Source organism: Crinia signifera, chromosome 3 (assembly GCF_055691185.1).
Source record: "Crinia signifera chromosome 3, ASM5569118v1, whole genome shotgun sequence".
NCBI lineage: Eukaryota > Metazoa > Chordata > Amphibia > Anura > Myobatrachidae > Crinia > Crinia signifera.
Window position 1 is genome coordinate 315,724,484 of NC_139219.1, and position 24,264 is coordinate 315,748,747.

The 24,264-nt window shown below is 45.1% G+C and overlaps 1 protein-coding gene across 3 annotated transcripts in view; it reads left to right on the forward strand.

Annotated features, from left to right (window-relative positions):
* SUPT3H (SPT3 homolog, SAGA and STAGA complex component) overlaps positions 1–24,264 on the forward strand; it is a 357,423-nt gene that overhangs the window by 234,520 nt on the left and 98,639 nt on the right. For all 3 annotated transcript variants that reach the window (XM_083178691.1, XM_083178692.1, XM_083178693.1), the window contains 2 exons: positions 15,356–15,442; positions 17,193–17,280. In XM_083178691.1, coding sequence (XP_083034817.1) covers positions 15,356–15,442; positions 17,193–17,280 — 175 coding nt within the window. The remainder of the gene's footprint in view (positions 1–15,355; positions 15,443–17,192; positions 17,281–24,264) is intronic.

Sequence of the window (24,264 nt, forward strand, 5' to 3'; positions counted from 1 at the left end):
AGACACATATTGGCTCGGTAACCATGCTGCGGATGTATATAGTGCAGACACATATTGGCTTGGTAACCATGCTGCGGATGTATATAGTGCAGACACATATTGGCATGGTAACCATGCTGCGGATGTATATAGTGCAGACACATATCGGCTCGGTAACCATGCTGCGGATGTATATAGTGCAGACACATATCGGCTTGGTAACCATGCTGCGGATGTATATAGTGCAGACACATATCTGCTCGGTAACCATGCTGCGGATGTATATAGTGCAGACACATATTGGCTTGGTAACCATGCTGCGGATGTATATAGTGCAGACACATATCGGCTTGGTAACCATGCTGCGGATGTATATAGTGCAGATACATATCGGCATGGTAACCATGCTGCGGGTGTATATAGTGCAGACACATATTGGCTTGGTAACCATGCTGCGGATGTATATAGTGCAGACACATATTGGCTTTGTAGCCATGCTGCGGATGTATATAGTGCAGACACATATTGGCATGGTAACCATGCTGCGGATGTATATAGTGCAGACACATATCGGTTCGGTAACCATGCTGCGGGTGTATATAGTGCAGACACATATCGGCTCGGTAACCATGCTGCGGGTGTATATAGTGCAGACACATATCGGCTCGGTAACCATGCTGCGGATGTATATAGTGCAGACACATATCGGCTCGGTAACCATGCTGCGGGTGTATATAGTGCAGACACATATCGGCTCGGTAACCATGCTGCGGATGTATATAGTGCAGACACATATCGGCTTGGTAACCATGCTGCGGATGTATATAGTGCAGACACATATCGGCATGGTAAACATGCTGCGGATGTATATAGTGCAGACACATATTAGCTTGGTAACCATGCTGCGGATGTATATAGTGCAGACACATATTGGCTCGGTAACCATGCTGCGTATGTATATAGTGCAGACACATATCGGCTTGGTAACCATGCTGCGGATGTATATAGTGCAGACACATATTGGCTCGGTAACCATGCTGCGGATGTATATAGTGCAGACACATATTGGCTCGGTAACCATGCTGCGGATGTATATAGTGCAGACACATATCGGCTTGGTAACCATGCTGCGGATGTATATAGTGCAGACACATATCGGCTTGGTAACCATGCTGCGGATGTATATAGTGCAGACACATATTGGCTCGGTAACCATGCTGCGGATGTATATAGTGCAAACACATATCGGCTTGGTAACCATGCTGCGGGTGTATATAGTGCAGACACATATTGGCTCGGTAACCATGCTGCGGGTGTATATAGTGCAGACACATATCGGCTTGGTAACAATGCTGCGGATGTATATAGTGCAGACACATATTGGCTCGGTAACCATGCTGCGGATGTATATAGTGCAGACACATATTGGCTTGGTAACCATGCTGCGGATGTATATAGTGTAGACACATATTGGCTCGGTAACCATGCTGCGGATATATATAGTGCAGACACATATTGGTTTGGTAACCATGCTGCGGATGTATATAGTGCAGACACATGTTGGCATGGTAACCATGCTGCGGATTTATATAGTGCAGACACCTATTGGCTTGGTAACCATGCTGTGGATGTATATAGTGCAGACACATGTCTGCTTGGTAACCATGCTGCGGATGTATATAGTGTAGACACATATTTTCTTGGTAACCATGCTGCGGATGTATATAGTGCAGACACATGTTGGCATGGTAACCATGCTGCGGATTTATATAGTGCAGACACATATTGGCTTGGTAACCATGCTGCGGATTTATATAGTGCAGACACATATTGGCTTGGTAACCATGCTGCGGATGTATATAGTGCAGGCACATATTGGCTTGGTAACCATGCTGCGGATTTATATAGTGCAGTCACATATTGGCTCGGTAACCATGCTGTGGATGTATATAGTGCAGACACATATTGGCATGGTAACCATGCTGCGGATGTATATAGTGTAGACACATATTGGCTTGGTAACCATGCTGCGGGTGTATATAGTGCAGACACATATCGGCTTGGTAAACATGCTGCGGATGTATATAGTGCAGACACATATTGGCTCGGTAACCATGCTGCGGATGTATATAGTGCAGACACATATTGGCTTGGTAACCATGCTGCGGATGTATATAGTGCAAACACATATTGGCTTAGTAACCATGCTGCGGATGTATATAGTGCAGACACATATTGGCTCGGTAACCATGCTACGGATGTATATAGTGCAGACACATATTGGCTTGGTAACCATGCTGCGGATGTATATAGTGTAGACACATATTGGCTCGGTAACCATGCTGCGGATATATATAGTGCAGACACATATTGGTTTGGTAACCATGCTGCGGGTATATATAGTGCAGACACATATTGGCTTGGTAACCATGCTGTGGATGTATATAGTGCAGACACATGTCTGCTTGGTAACCATGCTGCGGATGTATATAGTGTAGACACATATTTTCTTGGTAACCATGCTGCGGATGTATATAGTGCAGACACATGTTGGCATGGTAACCATGCTGCGGATTTATATAGTGCAGACACATATTGGCTTGGTAACCATGCTGCGGATTTATATAGTGCAGACACATATTGGCATGGTAACCATGCTGCGGATGTATATAGTGTAGACACATATTGGCTTGGTAACCATGCTGCGGGTGTATATAGTGCAGACACATATCGGCTTGGTAAACATGCTGCGGATGTATATAGTGCAGACACATATTGGCTCGGTAACCATGCTGCGGATGTATATAGTGCAGACACATATTGGCTTGGTAACCATGCTGCGGATGTATATAGTGCAAACACATATTGGCTTAGTAACCATGCTGCGGATGTATATAGTGCAGACACATATTGGCTCGGTAACCATGCTACGGATGTATATAGTGCAGACACATATTGGCTTGGTAACCATGCTGCGGATGTATATAGTGTAGACACATATTGGCTCGGTAACCATGCTGCGGATATATATAGTGCAGACACATATTGGTTTGGTAACCATGCTGCGGGTATATATAGTGCAGACACATATTGGCTTGGTAACCATGCTGCGGATGTATATAGTGCAGACACATATTGGCTTGGTAACCATGCTGCGGATGTATATAGTGCAAACACATATTGGCTTAGTAACCATGCTGCGGATGTATATAGTGCAGACACATATTGGCTTGGTAACCATGCTGCGGATGTACAGTTGGGCAAAAAAGTATTTAGTCAGCCACCAATTGTGCAAGTTCTCCCACTTAAAAAGATGAGAGAGGCCTGTAATTTTCATCATAGGTATACCTCAACTATGAGAGACAAAATGAGGAAAAAAAATCCAGAAAATGACATTGTCTGATTTTTAAAGAATTTATTTGCAACTTATGGTGGAAAATAAGTATTTGGTCAAAAACAAACAAGCAAGATTTCTTGCTCTCACAGACCTGTAACTTCTTCTGTAAGAGGCTCCTCTGTCCTCCACTCGTTACCTGTATTAATGACACCTGTTTGAACTCTTTATCTATATAAAAGACACCTGTCCAACACTTCAAACAGTCACACTCCAAACTCCACTATGGCCAAGAGCAAAGAGCTGTCAAAGGACACCAGAAACAAAATTGTAGACCTGCACCAGGCTGGGAAGACTGAATCTGCAATAGGTAAGCAGCTTGGTGTGAAGAAATCAACTGTGGGAGCAATTATTAGGAAATGGAAGGCATACAAGACCACTGATAGTCTCCCTCGATCTGGGGCTCCCCGCAAGATCTCACCCCGTGGGGTCAAAATGATCACAAGAACGGTGATCAAAAATCCCAGAACCACACGGGGGGACCTAGTGAATGACCTGCTGAGAGCTGGGACCAAAGTAAAAAGGCTACCATCAGTAACACACTACGCCGCCATGGACTCAAATCCTGCAGTGCCAGACGTGTCCCCCTGCTAAAGGCAGTACATGTGCAGGCCCGTCTGAAGTTTGCTAGAGAGCATTTGGATGATCCAGAAGAGGACTGGGAGAATGTCATATGGTCAGATGAAACCAAAATAGAACTTTTTGGTAACAACTCTACTCGTCGTGTTTGGAGGAGAAAGAATGCTGAGTTGCATCCAAAGAACACCATACCTACTGTAAAGCATGGGGGTGGAAACATCATGCTTTGGGGCTGTTTTTCTGCAAAGGGACCAGGACGACTGCTCCGTGTAAAGGAAAGAATGAATGGGGCCATGTATCGTCAGATTTTGAGTGAAAACCTCCTTCCATCAGCAAGGGCATTGAAGATGAAACGTGGCTGGGTCTTTCAGCATGACAACGATCCCAAACACACTGCCCGGGTAACAAAGGAGTGGCTTCGTAAGAAGCATTTCAAGGTCCTGGAGTGGCCGAGCCAGTCTCCAGATCTCAACCCCATAGAAAATCTTTGGAGGGAGTTGAAAGTCCGTGTTGCCCAGCGACAGCCCCAAAACATCACTGCTCTAGAGGAGATCTGCATGGAGGAATGGGCCAAAATACCAGCAACAGTTTGTGAAAACCTTGTGAAGACTTACAGAAAACGTTTGACCTCTGTCATTGCCAACAAAGGGTATATAACAAAGTACTGAGATGAACTTTTGTTATTGACCAAATACTTATTTTCCACCATAATTTGCAAATAAATTCTTTAAAAATCAGACAATGTCATTTTCTGGATTTTTTTTCCTCATTTTGTCTCTCATAGTTGAGGTATACCTATGATGAAAATTACAGGCCTCTCTCATCTTTTTAAGTGGGAGAACTTGCACAATTGGTGGCTGACTAAATACTTTTTTGCCCCACTGTATATAGTGCAGACACATATTGGCTTGGTAACCATGCTGCGGATGTATATAGTGCAGACACATATTGGCTCGGTAACCATGCTGCGGATGTATATAGTGCAGACACATATCGGCTTGGTAACCATGCTGCGGATGTATATAGTGCAGACACATATCGGCTCGGTAACCATGCTGCGGATGTATATAGTGCAGACACATGTCGGCTTGGTAACCATGCTGCGGATGTATATAGTGCAGACACATATTGGCTTGGTAGCCATGCTGCGGATGTATATAGTGCAGACACATATTGGCATGGTAACCATGCTGCGGATGTATATAGTGCAGACACATATTGGCTCGGTAACCATGCTGCGGGTGTATATAGTGCAGACACATATCGGCTCGGTAACCATGCTGCGGGTGTATATAGTGCAGACACATATCGGCTTGGTAACCATGCTGCGGATGTATATAGTGCAGACACATATCGGCATGGTAACCATGCTGCGGATGTATATAGTGCAGACACATATTGGCTTGGTAACCATGCTGCGGATGTATATAGTGCAGACACATATTGGCTTGGTAACCATGCTGCGGATGTATATAGTGCAGACACATGTCGGCTTGGTAACCATGCTGCGGGTGTATATAGTGCAGACACATATTGGCTTGGTAACCATGCTGCGGATGTTGGTAACCATGCTGTGGGTGTATATAGTGCAGACACATATTGGCTTGGTAACCATGCTGCGGATGTATATAGTGCAGACACATATTGGCTTGGTAGCCATGCTGCGAATGTATATAGTGCAGACACATATTGGCTTGGTAGCCATGCTGCGGATGTATATAGTGCAGACACATATTGGCTCGGTAACCATGCTGCGGGTGTATATAGTGCAGACACATATCGGCTCGGTAACCATGCTGCGGGTGTATATAGTGCAGACACATATCGTCTTGGTAACCATGCTGTGGATGTATATAGTGCAGACACATATCGGCTCGGTAACCATGCTGCAGGTGTATAGAGTGCAGACACATGTCGGCTTGGTAACCATGCTGCGGGTGTATATAGTGCAGACACATATTGGCATGGTAACCATGCTGGGATGTATATAGTGCAGACACATATTGGCATGGTAACCACGCTGCGGATGTATATAGTGCAGACACATATTGGCTCGGTAACCATGCTGCGGATGTATATAGTGCAGACACATATCGGCTTGGTAACCACGCTGCGGATGTATATAGTGCAGACCAGTGGTCGAAGTGGAAATTTTGAAGTGGGGGTATGGAAAAGTAAAGAGTGAATATAGTGCGCACCTTCGGACACCCCCCTGTCCATCAACGTCCCCTGCCAGACTGCCCCGTTGTACAGGGGTATTACAAAAGCACAATATGTGCTGCTGAGTGATCAGAGAGCATCCTGAGGGGGAAAAAAAACTTTTTTTTTTTATCTTCAGATTAAAGTGGGGGTATGCCATACCCCCGTATACCTTTTAAAAAGACAAAATTTCTTTAAAAACATTTGATTATACATACAGGGTACACATGGACATCTCAATGGGTTCTTTTATAAAATAAAAAGAATACCTCACCCTATAACTGGATTGCGGTGGGCTAACTTTGAAGTTATCAAATCTGCGGCACCACCGCAGAAGACGTGAGGGTGAAGGTCCCAGAGTAAAGTGCAAGTGCAAGTGGATGTCCAAATGTCCAATGACAGGTGTATGCACACCAGCGTGTAACAGCAACGCGTTTCGAGGATTGATCCTCTTCCTCAGGCTGTGTGTTATGCCTGTGCTGGCTGTGGTTATTTATACCTCTTTCCCATTGGTACAAATTAGGTGCTAACCAATAGGAATTGCGGCAGTTTCCCGCACTTTTTACCGCTTGCCGGAAGTGATCTGCGTTCCAGCAGTCACTTCTGGTTTGCGTTCCACCTCTTTTCTGCTTACTTAACAAATCGGCTGGTCTCTCCAGCGCAATTACCGGAAGAGTTCTGCGTTCCAGCAGACACTTCCGGTTTGCGTTCCACCTGCGTATCGGCGCTTTCCAGCTGTCTTTCGCAGCGGGGCTTCAGGTTTTTAGTATTGTGAAGAAGCGTGACTAGCGTCATGGAAGCTATTCGCAGGGGTTTATTCTTTATAATCTCCATATCTCTGGATAATCGCTCTTCCTTTAACAATTTGATAGGAGTCCCGTCCTCCATCTTTAGTGTGGGCAGACGAAGGGCATAGTGATTTTCATCATATTTTACAGTTGGATGTTCATTACTCTCCTCACCTACTGTGCCGTACTTCGTATTCCGGCATAGTCCATCCCTTTTACCGGGAGAGTAATGATTCACATAATGATCCACTTGTATGTTTGATCCAGAGAATATAAAAATAGAGTAGAAAAGAGGAACATGTTAGGAGGTGTAAAACCTCCTCCTAACATGTTCCTCTTTTCTACTCTATTTTTATATTCTCTGGATCAAACATACAAGTGGATCATTATGTGAATCATTACTCTCCCGGTAAAAGGGATGGACTATGCCGGAATACGAAGTACGGCACAGTAGGTGAGGAGAGTAATGAACATCCAACTGTAAAATATGATGAAAATCACTATGCCCTTCGTCTGCCCACACTAAAGATGGAGGACGGGACTCCTATCAAATTGTTAAAGGAAGAGCGATTATCCAGAGATATGGAGATTATAAAGAATAAACCCCTGCGAATAGCTTCCATGACGCTAGTCACGCTTCTTCACAATACTAAAAACCTGAAGCCCCGCTGCGAAAGACAGCTGGAAAGCGCCGATACGCAGGTGGAACGCAAACCGGAAGTGTCTGCTGGAACGCAGAACTCTTCCGGTAATTGCGCTGGAGAGACCAGCCGATTTGTTAAGTAAGCAGAAAAGAGGTGGAACGCAAACCAGAAGTGACTGCTGGAACGCAGATCACTTCCGGCAAGCGGTAAAAAGTGCGGGAAACTGCCGCAATTCCTATTGGTTAGCACCTAATTTGTACCAATGGGAAAGAGGTATAAATAACCACAGCCAGCACAGGCATAACACACAGCCTGAGGAAGAGGATCAATCCTCGAAACGCGTTGCTGTTACACGCTGGTGTGCATACACCTGTCATTGGACATTTGGACATCCACTTGCACTTGCACTTTACTCTGGGACCTTCACCCTCACGTCTTCTGCGGTGGTGCCGCAGATTTGATAACTTCAAAGTTAGCCCACCGCAATCCAGTTATAGGGTGAGGTATTCTTTTTATTTTATAAAAGAACCCATTGAGATGTCCATGTGTACCCTGTATGTATAATCAAATGTTTTTAAAGAAATTTTGTCTTTTTTAAAAAGTATTGATGTCAATAAATGTTGTTTTAAACTTAAACAACTCACACATTTTTATTATAAATTTGCGCCAAGCTGTGCCATATACCTACCACACAGAACTATATCTTCAGGGGGAAGGTATCCCCTCTATGGTTCACTAGCAGGCTGCTTTTTTATATATTATATGCGCATTAACCACTTGAAACACCCCACCAAAATTATACCCCCGTATACCGCCCCACTTCGACCACTGGTGCAGACACATATTGGCTTGGTAACCATGCTGCGGATGTATATAGTGCAGACACATATCAGCATGGTAACCATGCTGCGGATGTATACAGATCAGTTGCCTGCATCCCCTTGGTAACCATGTTGAGGTTTGTTTTGGGAGGACCCAGGTTTTGACCGTTCCATACCAGTTCCTGTAGTATGTATAACATGTACTTTCAGGGAAGTGTTTTCTTCCAAAGAAACCACCCGGCATGTGATAACGACCATAATGAAGCACTGTACATACGCAAGTCCTGATCCCTGTGTTCTGTGCGAGTAGCAACTTCTGAAAATCTTTATTATGTTTTATTTTTCTTCTCTTTCCTTGTGGAAAAGAAAACTACCTCACATGCCCTGAATCTAATCAGAATAAAAGTTGATTTTACTCCTGCCAAGCAAATAGTACGATCATTTTTCACATTCTTACATTTTCCAGGGCAGTTTCAAGTAAGATTATATTACTGTTGCTTATGAGTTCCTGCGAACTCCCTCAGCCCCTGCCCTGGTTGTAGAAGTAAAGGCCCAAGTGGATATTACGGGGGGAAATATTGCTAAGGTTTCCCGCAGTATGTTTTCTGTTGTCTGCACGAGATACACTCAGTGTTTTGTATGCGGCGGTGGACGATGATTTATGGGCTGAAGCCGTTACCTCGTGTTATTTTGCCAACTCTGAAATCAATTTTTTTTTCTTTTCGCAATTGAGATATTGGAGGCTGCCGCTGGATTTGTTGATCTTTTCATCTTGTGAATAGGCCTAATTCAGATCTTAGCTCCATGGGGTCCACTCATTATTAATGCTCCAATTCAGACAGTGGGATTAGGAGAGTGTGAGAGACGGAACACGGTGTCGTTTCATGTTGTTTGCATCGGTCTTGCCGGAATGTGCAATATGCATGTTGGAAACCGCTCCCTGAGTTCTCTTATGGATATATATATAATTCCAGAAGTATCCTTTTTATAAGTCCAAACCCCTCCGCTCTTGATTTTAGTATTTGTTCTGTCGGATGTTTACAATTTTGGAGTATGAGTGCAGCTAAAAATGCTTTTTTTTTTTAGTTTGAAAGGGGTGCAGGAAGAATAAAACTGCGCTAAATATATGGACAAAAAGGTGTAAATTTCATGTACCATTTAATATACAGTAATGACATATAGCAATAAAATAATTAATTTAAACAAATGAGGGATAATAAAATCCTTGAAAAAAGTTGCATTTAGCGGCGAAACGCGTAGGGTCTTGCTAACTGGTTGACTTCATCACTGGATAAGCCACCCACCTTGCCTAAATGGTGCACGGCCACTACCTTTACAGCGGAGGTCACCACCACCACCATTGAACCAAGTGGTACTTCCCCTTTGTAAAGCGCAACCAAATATGCTGCACTATATAAGAAACTGTTAATAAATAAATAAATCTCTTCCATCGACCGTGGCAGCAATATCTTTGGAGGAACCCCACCTACTTAAAGACCCGGTTCCATTCTTTGACAAAAAAAGAGGAAGACACCCCCATCTCCCATTCGCTGGATACCATAATACCTACATCATTTACCAAAAATTTGAATGGACTTCCCCAGTACTGGCGGACCATAAAAGGGTGACTATCCATGCACTCATTTTGACTTTCAGTATTTTATTATCCCTCTTTTTTTTCACATTTTATTGCTATATGTCATTATATTAAATTGTACATGAAATTTACACCTTTTTGTCCATATATTTAGCGCAGTTTTATTCTTCCTGTACCCCTTTCAAACTAAAAAAAAAAGCATTTTTAGCTGCACTCATACTCCAAAATTGTAAACATCCGACAGAACAAATACTAAAATCAAGAGCGGAGGGGTTTGGACTTATAAAAAGGATACTTCTGGAATTATATATATATCCATAAGAGAACTCAGGGAGCGGTTTCCAACATGCATATTGCACATTCCGGCAAGACCGATGCAAACAACACTATTGGGAGTGACTACCCATTTCTTTTAAACTGCTGCTTGGCACTAAGCACACTCATATCAAAGCACCTTCCACGATATCTTGATATATGGATACATATATATATATATATATGGATACATCCCCTCTTGCAATCAAGGCCAGAGTCAGGATGGGCCACCCCCTCCAGATGCCCCTGGCCCCTTCCACCTGAGGTTCCACCCCATTTCCAACAGGGCCTCAAGCACAGCAGGCTTCATTTTGGCACCTTCAAAAATTGGGAGCTATGTGGTAGTGGCCTAAACTCCTCCACTTCTCACACTAGGCCCTTAAACATTTTTCGCTCCATGCCCAGGAGGCTATTAATCCGGCCCTGGCTGCAATTCCCATATGTATTGAGCTCCGGAAAATTTTGCCTACTGTAGCTTGTACTGTATACGAAGTGCTACTGTCTGCACGGTGGAAACCAAAGGACGCCTCTCGACTTGTGTAGGCCTATTCCCGGGTCATAATCTAGAAGCCTTACAATGCATAGGATGGCTCTGTCACAATGTTCAGTATTTTAGTGTTACCTGCTTTGTCAAATCCTTATGTTCTGCTCTGTCTTCCTCTGTCTCATGCTGCTGACCAGCTCTGTGTTAGTTTGAACACTGAAGGCTGATTGCAGCACCTGGGTGAGTCCATGCTGCCAGGCAGTTCTGTGTAACCTGTCCATTGCTTATTGATTAAAGCACCTGAGTGAGACATGCTCAGCCCTCATTGATTGAGGCACCTGTGAGAATCCAGTTCCTTGTGCTTCCTATAAAGGCAGTCTCTGGCAGACAGACTCTGCCAGAGTATAGGTTCACTAGCCTGCTCCAGTGTTCCCAGTGCTTTGTCTGACATACAGTGCATGATTCTGGCTATTCTCCTGCGAAATCCTTGTGTAGTAGTAGTTTGTTTATTTATAAGGTGCCACAAAGTGTCTGCAGTGCCGTACATAGCAAACAAAAAACAAATTACAAGGTAACGTACAGGGTGTGTTGATAAAATACAGCATAAATAGGGGTATAGCTGGTAGAACTAAAATCAGCATCAGTTCTGAAGTAGGTGTCAAAATTATCAAGGAGACTGAAGATGAAGTAGAGGAAGGGAAGAACAGGACAGGAGCACAGGTGAGGTAATGAGGTAGGGTGAGTACGTGAGGAAGGAGGGCCCTGCTCATAAGAGTTAACAGACTAAAAGGAGGTGGGTGGACGAACAAAAAACAATAGGATAAGTGGGAACGGATGGAGGGGTAGGGTAGGCAGGATAGGAGGAGCAAAAGAGGTTAGCAGGAGGAGGGATAGGCTAGTCGGAAGAAGTGGGTTTTGAGGGAGCGCTTGAAGGAGGTAAGGGAATCAGAAAGCCTGATGGGTGGCGGGCGGTTGTTCCAGTGCAGGGGGGCAGCGCGAAAGAAGTCTTGGACATGGGAGTGGGAGGAGGTGATTAGGTGAGAGGTCAGGCGGTTTACTGTACCCAGTGACTACTAGCTTCTGACTTTGGCTATCCTAGTGACCATTCCCTTGCCTGCTCCTTGTGTACTGCATCCGTGACATCCTGTGTATGACCTTGGCTTGTTCTGTGACATTCTCCTGCCTGCTCCCTGTGTACTGCATCCTGTGACTCCCAGTGTATGACCCGACTAGTATTTGGACTCTTGCTCAAGCCTGCTCCTTCAGTCCTGTACCTGTATCTGTCCGCAAGTTCCTGACCCGGCCAGTCTGACCATGAGCATTCCAGAGCTTACCCTGCCTTACGCCCAGTGTTTACTAGCACCATGTGGGAAACCTGATCAGGGGACCGCGAACGGCGTACCGCTTGGAGGGGTCACTGCCAAAAACCACCATTACGGTTAGACTCCGCACCCCTGAGTCAGGTCAAGCCAATTCCTGGTCTGGTAGTTACCATTCCGAGTTTAAATCCGTGACAGGCTCTTAATAAAGGAGCTGTCCTTTTGCATTGACATTTATGAATTATTCTTACATGCCACATTAATAAACACCCATATGCAGCAGGATATATCGTTTGGTATATGCTCTGGGTAATACATCCCGCCATGAGCCTGGTATTTTCTGTAGAGGAAGCAGCTTGGTTCTTGCGGTACTCAGCGTGAAGTGGCGATGTTGCGGTCTGTGTGTATAAAGGATTATATTTTGGCTTCTTGCGAGCAAGGTGTTTAGATAAAATGACAGTCATGGCTGTGCTTGTATGGATGGAGTAGTAAGAATAATATTTAACTTAAACTGCATCTTGAAAGTATTCACAACGCATCAGTTTTTCCACATTTTGTTATGTTACAGCCTTATTCCAAAATTTAATAAATTCATTTTTCCCCTCAAAATTCTATTTTTTAAAAAGATTTTTGCAAATTTATATAAAAAAAAAAAACCGAAGAAATCACATGTACGTAAGTATTCACAGCGTTTGCCATGAAGCTCAAAATTTATCTCAGAAGCATCCTGTTTCCACTGATCATTCTTCAGATGTTCTTACAGCTTAATTGGAGTCCACCTGCGGTAAAGTCCGTTTAGTGGACATGATTTGGAAATGCACACACCTGTCTATATAAGGTCCCACACTTGGCAGTGCGTGTCAGAGCACAAACCCAAGCATCAAGTCAAAGGAATGATCTGTAGACCTCCAAGACCGGATTGTCTTGAGTCACACATCTGGGGAAGAGTACAGAAACATATCTGCTGCTTGGAAGGTCCCAGTGAGCACTGTGGCCTCCATTATCTGTAAATGGAAGCAGTTGGGAACCACCAGGATTCTTCCTAGAGCTGGCCAGCCGTCAAAACTGAGCGATTGGTGTAGAGGGGCCCTAGTCAGGGAGGTGACCAAGAACCTGATGGTCACTCTGTCAGAGCTAAAGCATTCCTCCATGGAAAGAGTAGAACCTTCCAGAAGGACAACCATTTCTGAAGCATTCCACCAATCAGGCCTGTAGAGTAGAGTAGCCAGGCCGAAGCCACTCCTTAGTAAAAAGCACATGGCACCTGAAGGACTCTCAGACCATGAGAAACAAAATTCTCTGGTCTGATGAGACAAAGATTAAACTGGAGTGAATGGCAGGCATCATGTTTGGAGGAAACCAGGCACCGCTCATCCCCAGACCAATATCATCCCTACAGTGAAGCATGATGGTGGCAGCATCATGCTGTGGGGATCAGTGGCAGGAGCTGGGAGACTAGTCAGGATAGAGGGAAAGATGAATGCAGCAATGTACAGAGACATCCTGGATGAAGACCTGCTCCAGAGCGCTCTTGACCTCAGACTGGGGCAACGGTTCATCTTTCAGCAGGACAATGACCCTAAGAATACAGCGAAAATATCAAAGGAGTGGCTTCATGACAACTCTGTGAATGTCCCTGAGTGGCCCAGCCAGAGCACAGACTTAAATCTGATTCAACATCTATGGAGCAATCTGAAATTGATCTGATAATGGCTGTGCACCGATGCTTCCCATCCAACCTGATGGGAGGTGCTGCAAAGAGGAATGGGCGATTCTGCCCAAAGATATTTGTGCCAAGCTTGTGGCATCATTATACTATTAAGACTTGAGGCTATAATTGCTGCCAAAGGTACATAATCAAAGTATTAAGCAAAGTCTGTGAATACTTATGTACATGTGAGATCTTAGTTTTTCTTAATAAATTTGCAAAAAATATCCCAAACACTTTTTTCACATTGTCATTATGAGGTTGTGGGGCAGATGTACTAACCCCCCCCCCCCCCTTTGCGCTTCAGACATAACGTCCCGCTTCTGCATAACTAGGAGAAGCGGGTACTCCTTACTGGGGAGATGTATTAACATCCCCCATGCCGATAAGGAGAGCCGTTATCCCCAGCATTAACGGCTCTCCTTATCGGCTCCCTCGCCGCCCCGCACATGCGCACTCGCCGTCGCCCTCCCTGCCCGGCTTACTGGGCATGCGCGAGATCTCGCAAAAAACGCAAGATCTCCAGCGCAGCCCGAGCCAGAAGCATGGCTATCGTTGTCCCCACAGTGGGGGATAGGACAACGCTAGCATTTTTGCACTTAACGCTGGTTGATACATCTGCCCCAATGTGTGCGGAATTTTGAAGGAAAAAGTGAATTTATTCCATTTTGGAATACGGCTGTAACATAACAATGTGAAAAAAGTGAAGCGCCGTGAATACTTTTCGGATGCACTGTATTTGTAAGCTGTGGCAAAATTGCTAAAGCGGGGACAGCCAGAGCTGAGGGGTGAAGGGGAAGCAACAGGAGGGGAGGGGGGGGGGGGGGGGTGCTAACACTGTGTGAGTTGTGATGCGCCAGTGGTGCACACCTTCATATTGGTGTTATGCCAGGAAATCTATGGCGGCAGCGCAGCTGAACCCGGAAAATATTCGGGCATACCACTGAAGTGGTTAAAATCAATTTTAGACTAAACATAATTAAAACATACCAAAATACTTCTCAAAGGAAGGCACAAACATAAAAAAAAAAAGAATTACGCATTAGCACTGGATATGTCGCTGGCATATAACATTTTAAATAAAAACACCAGTTTAGATGCCTTTTTAGTTCATATTCTGTTTGGAAGCTTCGAATGAACTAAACCATAAGAAGAAAAAATTCTTTCTACACTAGCTGATGATTATTGAGCAGACAGACGTTCAATAATGAGAAATACATTCGGATAAACGAATGTTGGGGTAGAAGCTTGATGCTAGGCAGACTTAGCACCTGATTCACCTCCTTACATCTCTGTTGTGTGGGTGATTTACTGCACTGATTCAGCTTACTTAGAATGTGGAATAATACCACGGATTCCCTTACAATAGGCTCTTTCTAAGATGTCTTTTCATAAAAAATGTGCATTTAATATAAAATGACATAACAATAGTATTGCTACGTCCTTATCAATGTTGTATTCTTTCTTGTAATGGCGCACCTAAGGATTAACGACTCCACAGCTGACGTGCCCCTATGTTCTTGTTCAGTTACAGCAGGCGGCCGATGTGTCTCAGCTGAGAGGAGCCAGAGTGATATCTGCTGAAGATCTGCTGTTCCTGATGCGCAGAGATAAGGTACGGTATGTCACTGTACTTCTGTCCTAACGCTGCCCACACACGGTCGGCCAGAGGCCTTTTTTTTTTTTTCATTTTTGTTTTGAGCATAGCCTCCCCATTTACATTCCAGTCAAGATGGCATATGGTACAGATAAGTGCAAATGTTTTGCAGTTACTGGTAAATTTAAGACCGGGCCAACACAGGAGTCCAAGTGTGCCACCTATCAAACAGGTGCCTGGTTGGCTTTGTCTTCCTGCTCCGATACTGCAAAGCATATTCACATTCTGCCATGTTTACTGGTCATTACACAAGGGCCCTAAGCATCTTTATTGCATTTATTCTCCTGCTCATCCAAGTTGTCTAAGGAACAGAAGGTGGATAGTACAATGTGTAGCTAAAGAGATCAGTGTAATGATTTATGCAGCAAGATCTGTGAGTGCTGGGACCTGTCCACTCATGTCATTATGTTCGTGAGGCCAGGGCTGCATGTGACACGATGTGAGGAGGGGAATGGAGGCAGCAGGAAGCCACAGACTGAGAGTTATATAGTGGGAGGAGCAGGGTCCCCAGCAGCACAGAGTAAATCAGGAGATGAGTGATGTGTCAGTGAGGACAGGGCTGCATGTGACAGGGGCAGTGACACGATGTGAGGAGGGGTATGGAGGCAGCAGAAAGCCACAGACTGGGAGTTATATAATGGGAGGCGCAGGGTCCCCAGCAGCACTGAGTATGTCAGGAGATGAGTGATGTGCCAGTGAGGACAGGGCTGCATGTGACAGGGGCAGTGACATGATGTGAGGAGGGGAATGGGGGTAGCAGGAAGCCACAGACTGGGAATTATATAATCGGAGGCGCAGGGTCCCGAGCAGGTATGTCAGGAGATGAGTGATGTGCCAGTGAGGACAGGGCAGCATGTGACGGGGGCAGTGACATGATGTGAGGAGGGGAATGGAGCCAGCAGGAAGCCACAGACTGAGAGTTATATAGTGGGAGGAGCAGGGACCCCAGCAGCACAGAGTATATCAGGAGATGAGTGATGTGTCAGTGAGGACAGGGCAGCATGTGACGGGGGCAGTGACATGATGTGAGTAGGGGAATGGAGGCAGCAGGAAGCCACAGACTGGGAGTTATATAGTGGAGGAGCAGGGTCCCCAGCAGCACAGAGTAAATCAGGAGATAAGTGATGTGTCAGTGAGGACAGGGCTGCATGTGACAGGGGCAGTGACATGATGTGAGGAGGGGAATGGAGGCAGCAGGAAGCCACAGACTGGGAGTTATATAATGGGAGGCGCAGGGTCCCCAGCAGCACCGAGTATGTCAGGAGATGAGTGATGTGTCAGTGAGGACAGGGCTGCATGTGACAGGGACAGTGACATGATGTGAGGAGGGGAATGGAGGCAGCAGGGAAAAGGGGAATGGAAGCAGCAGGAAGCCACAGACTGAGAGTGATATAGTGGGAGGAGAGCAGGGTCCCCAGCAGCACAAAGTATATCAGGAGATGAGTGATGTGTCAGTGAGGACAGGGCTGCATGTGACAGGGACAGTGACATGATGTGAGGAGGGGAATGGAGGCAGCAGGCAGCTTCACCTATAGTATAAACCTATTACACATAGCTCCTTTTAAGCTGGTTCAGAAAAATTCTGGTGTCCCATGCTCCTCTCGGTAAGCACAAATATCTGTGCATACCTACATACATACATACATACATACATAGACACATACACACATATTGACTGCTCTTGCTTCTCCCTGTCGTTGTTTTACAGAAAAAACTGAAACGGCTCCTGAAGTACATGGGGTTCCGCGACTACAAGTCAAAGCTACTGAAAGGCATCGAGGATGAGGATTTGGAAGGTAAAGAGACCTCTGCATGTTCCTCACACACATTAGGCCACTTGGGAGCCTATGACAAAGAAAAAGTTTATGATTAGGGCTCCTTGCATGTTGCATAAATATACAACTGAATATCGGAACAATACAATGTATTTATATCGTCTAAGACAGGATAGCTATCCACATAAAAAGAAAACAATATGGAAATGCATTACGGTGTGGCATTATGTTTAATGGGCATTACGGTGTGTGGCATTGTGTTTAATGGGCATTACGATGTTGGCATTATGTGTAATGGCCATTACAGTGTGTGACATTATATGTAATTGGTATTACGGTGTTGGCATTATGTGTAATGGGCATTATGTTGTTGGCATTATGTGTAATGGGCATTACGGTGTTGGCATTATGTGTAATGGGCATTACGTTGTTGGCATTATGTGTAATGGGCATTACGGTGTTGGCATTATGTTTGATGGGCATTACAGTGATGGCTTTATGTGTAATGGTTATTACGGTGTTGGCATTATGTTTGGGCATTACAGTGATGGCTTTATGTGTAATGGGCATTACGGTGTGTGGCATTATGTGTAATGGGCATTATAGTGTAAAGTTTTGCAGCGCACCTTCGGCACTGTCCCCATTCCTGGTGTATGTGTGTGGGGGGGAAGGATTGTTTAATCCTTGCTGAATACTAGAGGGGAGAGGGTAGGGTGGTGAAGCGATGACGATGGGCCACTTGCTTGTGTTGCCCCCCAGGCTGAAAGTTGCAAGCCAGCCCCTGATGGGATTCTTCAGTAAACGCAATCAAATAATACACAACTCCGGCAAGCTGTCAGTGGCAGATGGGTGGTCAGTGGTGGGTGATTAACCAGTGGACAGACAGTGACGGGTGGCAGTAGCAGGCGAGGGCTGCACAATGGCCAGTCTCCCCTGTCCGGGTCAAAAATCCACTGATTGTTACCCGAGAAAGAGCCACTACAAACGCTGCTCCCATCACTGGTACAAATTCCGGGTTACTTTACCCTTTGTTTTTTTTTTACCTTGTCACCTTTTCTACTGACAAAAATCCCAGGGAGTTGTGTGTTCATGTGCAAAAACCTGGGATTTTCATGTCAATAGAAAAGTTGTATAGGATAAACCCCTTGTTGGGCAGGTGCTATTTACTTACGTTCAGAAACTGGCATGGGTTAAATAAGTTATTCATTTGAGTGTTTTGTAATAAAGCGCTGACTATGGACAGAGATAGGAATTACACAGGGCAGCTTCCATGTGTGCTGGTGAGCCACCCCAGGATTCATGAATTGCGGTTATCAATTGTTATCACTCTTCTATTATGCAAAAGATACTGTAAATAAGGAACAGAGGATCGCATTGTGAATGATATATACTGTAGGAAGCAGGCAGGGTCACACAGGGAGGAAGACCTAATCAATCAACCCCCGATTAATACAATGAAAGGATAAAAATCACAATAACAGAATAAGCTACAGGATGGGCTGGCGCTGAGTTGGGCACAAAGCAAAAAAATGTCTTTGCATCTGGAATAAGAAGAGAAAGTGCCTACATATTTTTACATGCAGGGTAGATACTAGCTGCTTTTGCATGTAGCTTACACATGCTGGACAGATTGGCACTGCAGAATATATATGAACTTGCACACACCCCACCCAAATCTACATTTCACTGCATTTAAAGTCTGCCCTAATCCCCCACACTCCATACAGTATCTCACCCTGTAGATGAACATGGTTTTGCCAATGTCCACAGTTACGTTACATGTTTCTGGGCGTATTTCCTGCCATTTTACATCATAGCTCCCAACTTTAAGCTCTACCAGGTTGGAACCCTTGTGCATCAGACACTGAAAGCGAGTGTGGCCTCAGGTTGGAACGGCATGGCCTCGCGGCACTGATATGGGCACTGACTTTTTCTGATATGCCAAGCTATATCAAGCTGTTTCTAAGCATTATTCCCTGGCAGATTACATATATCTGGGCATTATTCCCTGGCAGACTACATGTATCTGGGCATTACTACCGGGGAGACTGCATGCATCTGGGCAGTATTACCTGGCATACTACATGCATCTGGGCAGTATTACCTGGCATACTACATGCATCTGGGCAGTATTACCTGGCAGACTACATGCATCTGGGCAGTATTACCTGGCAGACTACATGCATCTGGGCAGTATTACCTGGCAGACTACATGCATCTGGGCAGTATTACCTGGCAGACTAAATGCATCTGGGCAGTATTACCTGGCAGACTACATGCATCTGGGCAGTATTACCTGGCAGACTACAAGTACCTGGGCAGTATTACTGGAAGATTACATGTTCCTGGGCAGTATTACCTGGCAGACTAAATGCATCTAGGCAGTATTACCGGGCAGACTACATGCATCTGGGCAGTATTACATGGCAGACTACATGTATCTGGGCAGTATTACCTGGCAGACTACATGCATCTGGGCAGTATTACTGGGCAGACTACATGCATCTGGGCAGTATTACCTGGCAGACTACATGCATCTGGGCAGTATTACTGGAAGATTACATGTTCCTGGGCAGTATTACCTGGCAGACTACATGCATCTGGGCAGTATTACCTGGCAAATTGCATGTAACTGGGCAGTATTACCTGGCATACTACATGCATTTGGGCAGTATTACCGGGCAGACTACATGCATCTGGGCAGTATTACCTGGCAGACTACATGCATCTGGGCAGTATTACCTGGCAAATTGCATGTAACTGGGCAGTATTACCTGGCATACTACATGCATCTGGGCAGTATTACCGGGCAGACTACATGCATCTGGGCAGTATTACCTGGCATACTACATGCATTTGGGCAGTATTACCGGGCAGACTACATGCATCTGGGCAGTATTACCTGGCAGACTACATGCATCTGGGCAGTATTACCTGGCAGACTACATGACTGGGCAGTATTACCTGGCAGACTACATGCATCTGGGCAGTATTACTGGAAGATTACATGTTCCTGGGCAGTATTACCTGGCAGACTACATGCATCTGGGCAGTATTACCTGGCAAATTGCATGTAACTGGGCAGTATTACCTGTCAGACTACATGTACCTGGGCAGTATTAGTGGAATATTACCTGGCAGATTGCATGTAACTGGGCAGTATTACCTGGCAGACTACATGCATCTGGGCAGTATTACCTGGCAGACTACAAGTACCTGGGCAGTATTACTGGAAGATTACATGTTCCTGGGCAGTATTACCTGGCAGACTAAATGCATCTAGGCAGTATTACCGGGCAGACTACATGCATCTGGGCAGTATTACATGGCAGACTACATGTATCTGGGCAGTATTACCTGGCAGACTACATGCATCTGGGCAGTATTACTGGGCAGACTACATGCATCTGGGCAGTATTACCTGGCAGACTACATGCATCTGGGCAGTATTACTGAAAGATTACATGTTCCTGGGCAGTATTACCTGGCAGACTACATGCATCTGGGCAGTATTACCTGGCAAATTGCATGTAACTGGGCAGTATTACCTGGCATACTACATGCATTTGGGCAGTATTACCGGGCAGACTACATGCATCTGGGCAGTATTACCTGGCAGACTACATGCATCTGGGCAGTATTACCTGGCAAATTGCATGTAACTGGGCAGTATTACCTGGCATACTACATGCATCTGGGCAGTATTACCGGGCAGACTACATGCATCTGGGCAGTATTACCTGGCATACTACATGCATTTGGGCAGTATTACCGGGCAGACTACATGCATCTGGGCAGTATTACCTGGCAGACTACATGCATCTGGGCAGTATTACCTGGCAGACTACATGACTGGGCAGTATTACCTGGCAGACTACATGCATCTGGGCAGTATTACTGGAAGATTACATGTTCCTGGGCAGTATTACCTGGCAGACTACATGCATCTGGGCAGTATTACCTGGCAAATTGCATGTAACTGGGCAGTATTACCTGTCAGACTACATGTACCTGGGCAGTATTAGTGGAATATTACCTGGCAGATTGCATGTAACTGGGCAGTATTACCTGGCAGACTACATGTACCTGGGCAGTATTACCTGGCAGACTACAAGTACCTGGGCAGTATTACCTGGCAGACTACAAGTACCTGGGCAGTATTACCTGGCAGACTACAAGTACCTGGGCAGTATTACCTGGCAGACTACATGTACCTGGGCAGTATTGCTGGAAGATTACATGTATCTGGTGGTTACTGGCGTATCTTATAGCTAGGACATGAGAATGACTACATATATGATAAAAACAGTGTTTGGCCATTGTGCAGTGGGCAGTGACTGCAGTGCTGGCCCAGTTCTGTACTGCATGGTGTGAGCCCTATACCTACAGTATCCCTCAGTAATAGGACCTGTACCTACAGTATCGCTCAGTAATAGGGCCTGTACCTACAGTATCGGTCAGTAATAGGACCTGTACCTACAGAATCGCTTAATAATAGGACCTGTTCCTACAGTATCGCTCAGTAATAGGGCCTGTACCTACAGTATCGCTTAATAATAGGACCTGTTCCTACAGTATCGCTCAGTAATAGGGCCTGTACCTACAGTATCGCTTAGTAATAGGACCTGTACCTACAGTATCGCTCAGTAATAGGACCTGTACCTACAGTATCGCTCAGTAATAGGAACTGTACCTACAGTATCGCTCAGTAATAGGACCTGTACCTCCAGTATCGCTCAGTAATAGGACCTGTACCTACAGTATCGCTCAGTAATAGGACCTGTACCTCCAGTATCGCTCAGTAATAGGACCTGTACCTACAGTATCGCTCAGTAATAGGACCTGTACCTACGGTATTGCTCAGTAATAGGACCTGTACCTCCAGTATCGCTCAGTAATAGGACCTGTACCTACAGTATCGCTCAGTAATAGGACCTGTACCTACGGTATTGCTCAGTAATAGGACCTGTACCTACAGTATCGCTCAGTAATAGGACCTGTACCTACAGTATTTCTCAGTAATAGGACCTGTACCTACAGTATCGCTCAGTAATAGGATCTGTACCTGCAGAATCGCTCAGTAGTAGGACCTGTACCTACAGTATCGCTCAGTAATAGGACCTGTACCTACAGTATCGCTCAGTAATAGGACCTGTACCTACAGTATCGCTCAGTAATAGGACCTGTACCTACAGTATCGCTCAGTAATAGGACCTGTACCTACAGTATCGCTCAGTAATAGGACCTGTACCTCCAGTATCGCTCAGTAATAGGACCTGTACCTACAGTATCGCTCAGTAATAGGACCTGTACCTACGGTATTGCTCAGTAATAGGACCTGTACCTCCAGTATCGCTCAGTAATAGGACCTGTACCTACAGTATCGCTCAGTAATAGGACCTGTACCTACGGTATTGCTCAGTAATAGGACCTGTACCTCCAGTATCGCTCAGTAATAGGACCTGTACCTACGGTATTGCTCAGTAATAGGACCTGTACCTACAGTATCGCTCAGTAATAGGACCTGTACCTACGGTATTGCTCAGTAATAGGACCTGTACCTCCAGTATCGCTCAGTAATAGGACCTGTACCTACAGTATCGCTCAGTAATAGGACCTGTACCTACGGTATTGCTCAGTAATAGGACCTGTACCTACAGTATCGCTCAGTAATAGGACCTGTACCTACAGTATCGCTCAGTAATAGGACCTGTACCTACAGTATCGCTCAGTAATAGGACCTGTACCTACAGTATCTCTCAGTAATAGGACCTGTACCTACAGTATCGCTCAGTAATAGGACCTATACCTACAGTATCGCTCAGTAATAGGACCTGTACCTACAGTATCGCTCAGTAATAGGACCTGTACCTACAGTATCGCTCAGTAATAGGACCTGTACCTGCAGTATCGCTCAGTAATAGGACCTGTACCTACAGTATCTCTCAGTAATAGGACCTGTACCTACAGTATCGCTCAGTAGTAGGACCTGTACCTACAGAATCACTTAATAATAGGACCTGTACCTGCAGTATCGCTCAGTAATAGGACCTGTACCTACAGTATCGCTCAGTAATAGGACCTGTACCTACAGTATCTCTCAGTAATAGGACCTGTACTTGCCTGCACAGTCCGCGCCTGGAATGCCGTGAGCTGGATAAGCGGCCTTTAATAGCGTATTCACCTTTGTTGGGCCTACTATTATACGGCAGATTTGATGAGAAACATCAGAAGCTCTTTAGGTCTCGCAATTTTCCCTTTTCCATCTTACGGTCTGCATGGAGATGTGAAACACCTGAAATAATAACTTTCAGGAAATAGACACGTATTTTTGGAAGACATTATGCAGTAATTAACATAACTTAAAAGGTTTTAAAATATACTGTAAGTTATTCGCAGAGTTTTGACTATCTTAAAAGGAATGTTCTTCTATTTTTCAGCTATTCCATAATTCTATTTAAAATCTTCCTTTTTCTTCCTTAACATCCCCCCCCCCACCTACATCCCCCCTCCCCATCCACCACCATATCTTGTTTCCTGCTGTATTTTCACAATTGCTTAAAAGGGGTAGAATAACCAGTATGTATATAGGGCCTTATTCTATTTGACTCAAAAAGCTACGAATCTCGCAGGTTGCGAGTCATTGAAACGCTGATGTCAGCTGTCCACCCCCCATGGTTGCAGCCCGTCGCCGCCTCCCCCCGTCCGCACTGCTAAGTGTGAATGGGACGGCGAACAAGCAGTTTGCCACGTCCTCTCGCACCAAGCGGCTGCAAATGCACATAAATGTATATGCACGAACGCGCAGGGGAGCGTGAGGACCAGAATACAGTAAGTGCTTGTGTATTTTTGTCTTAAATGAAATAAACTTAGTGGGTTCATTATAGTTAGAGACCAGACAAACATTTAAAGAAATGATTGGGAACAGAGAAAGGAAACATAGCAGAGATAATTAGTAGGAACGGCGCTTTTCTCCGCTGAGCGGGAGAGCTCCAAAGAGCCCTA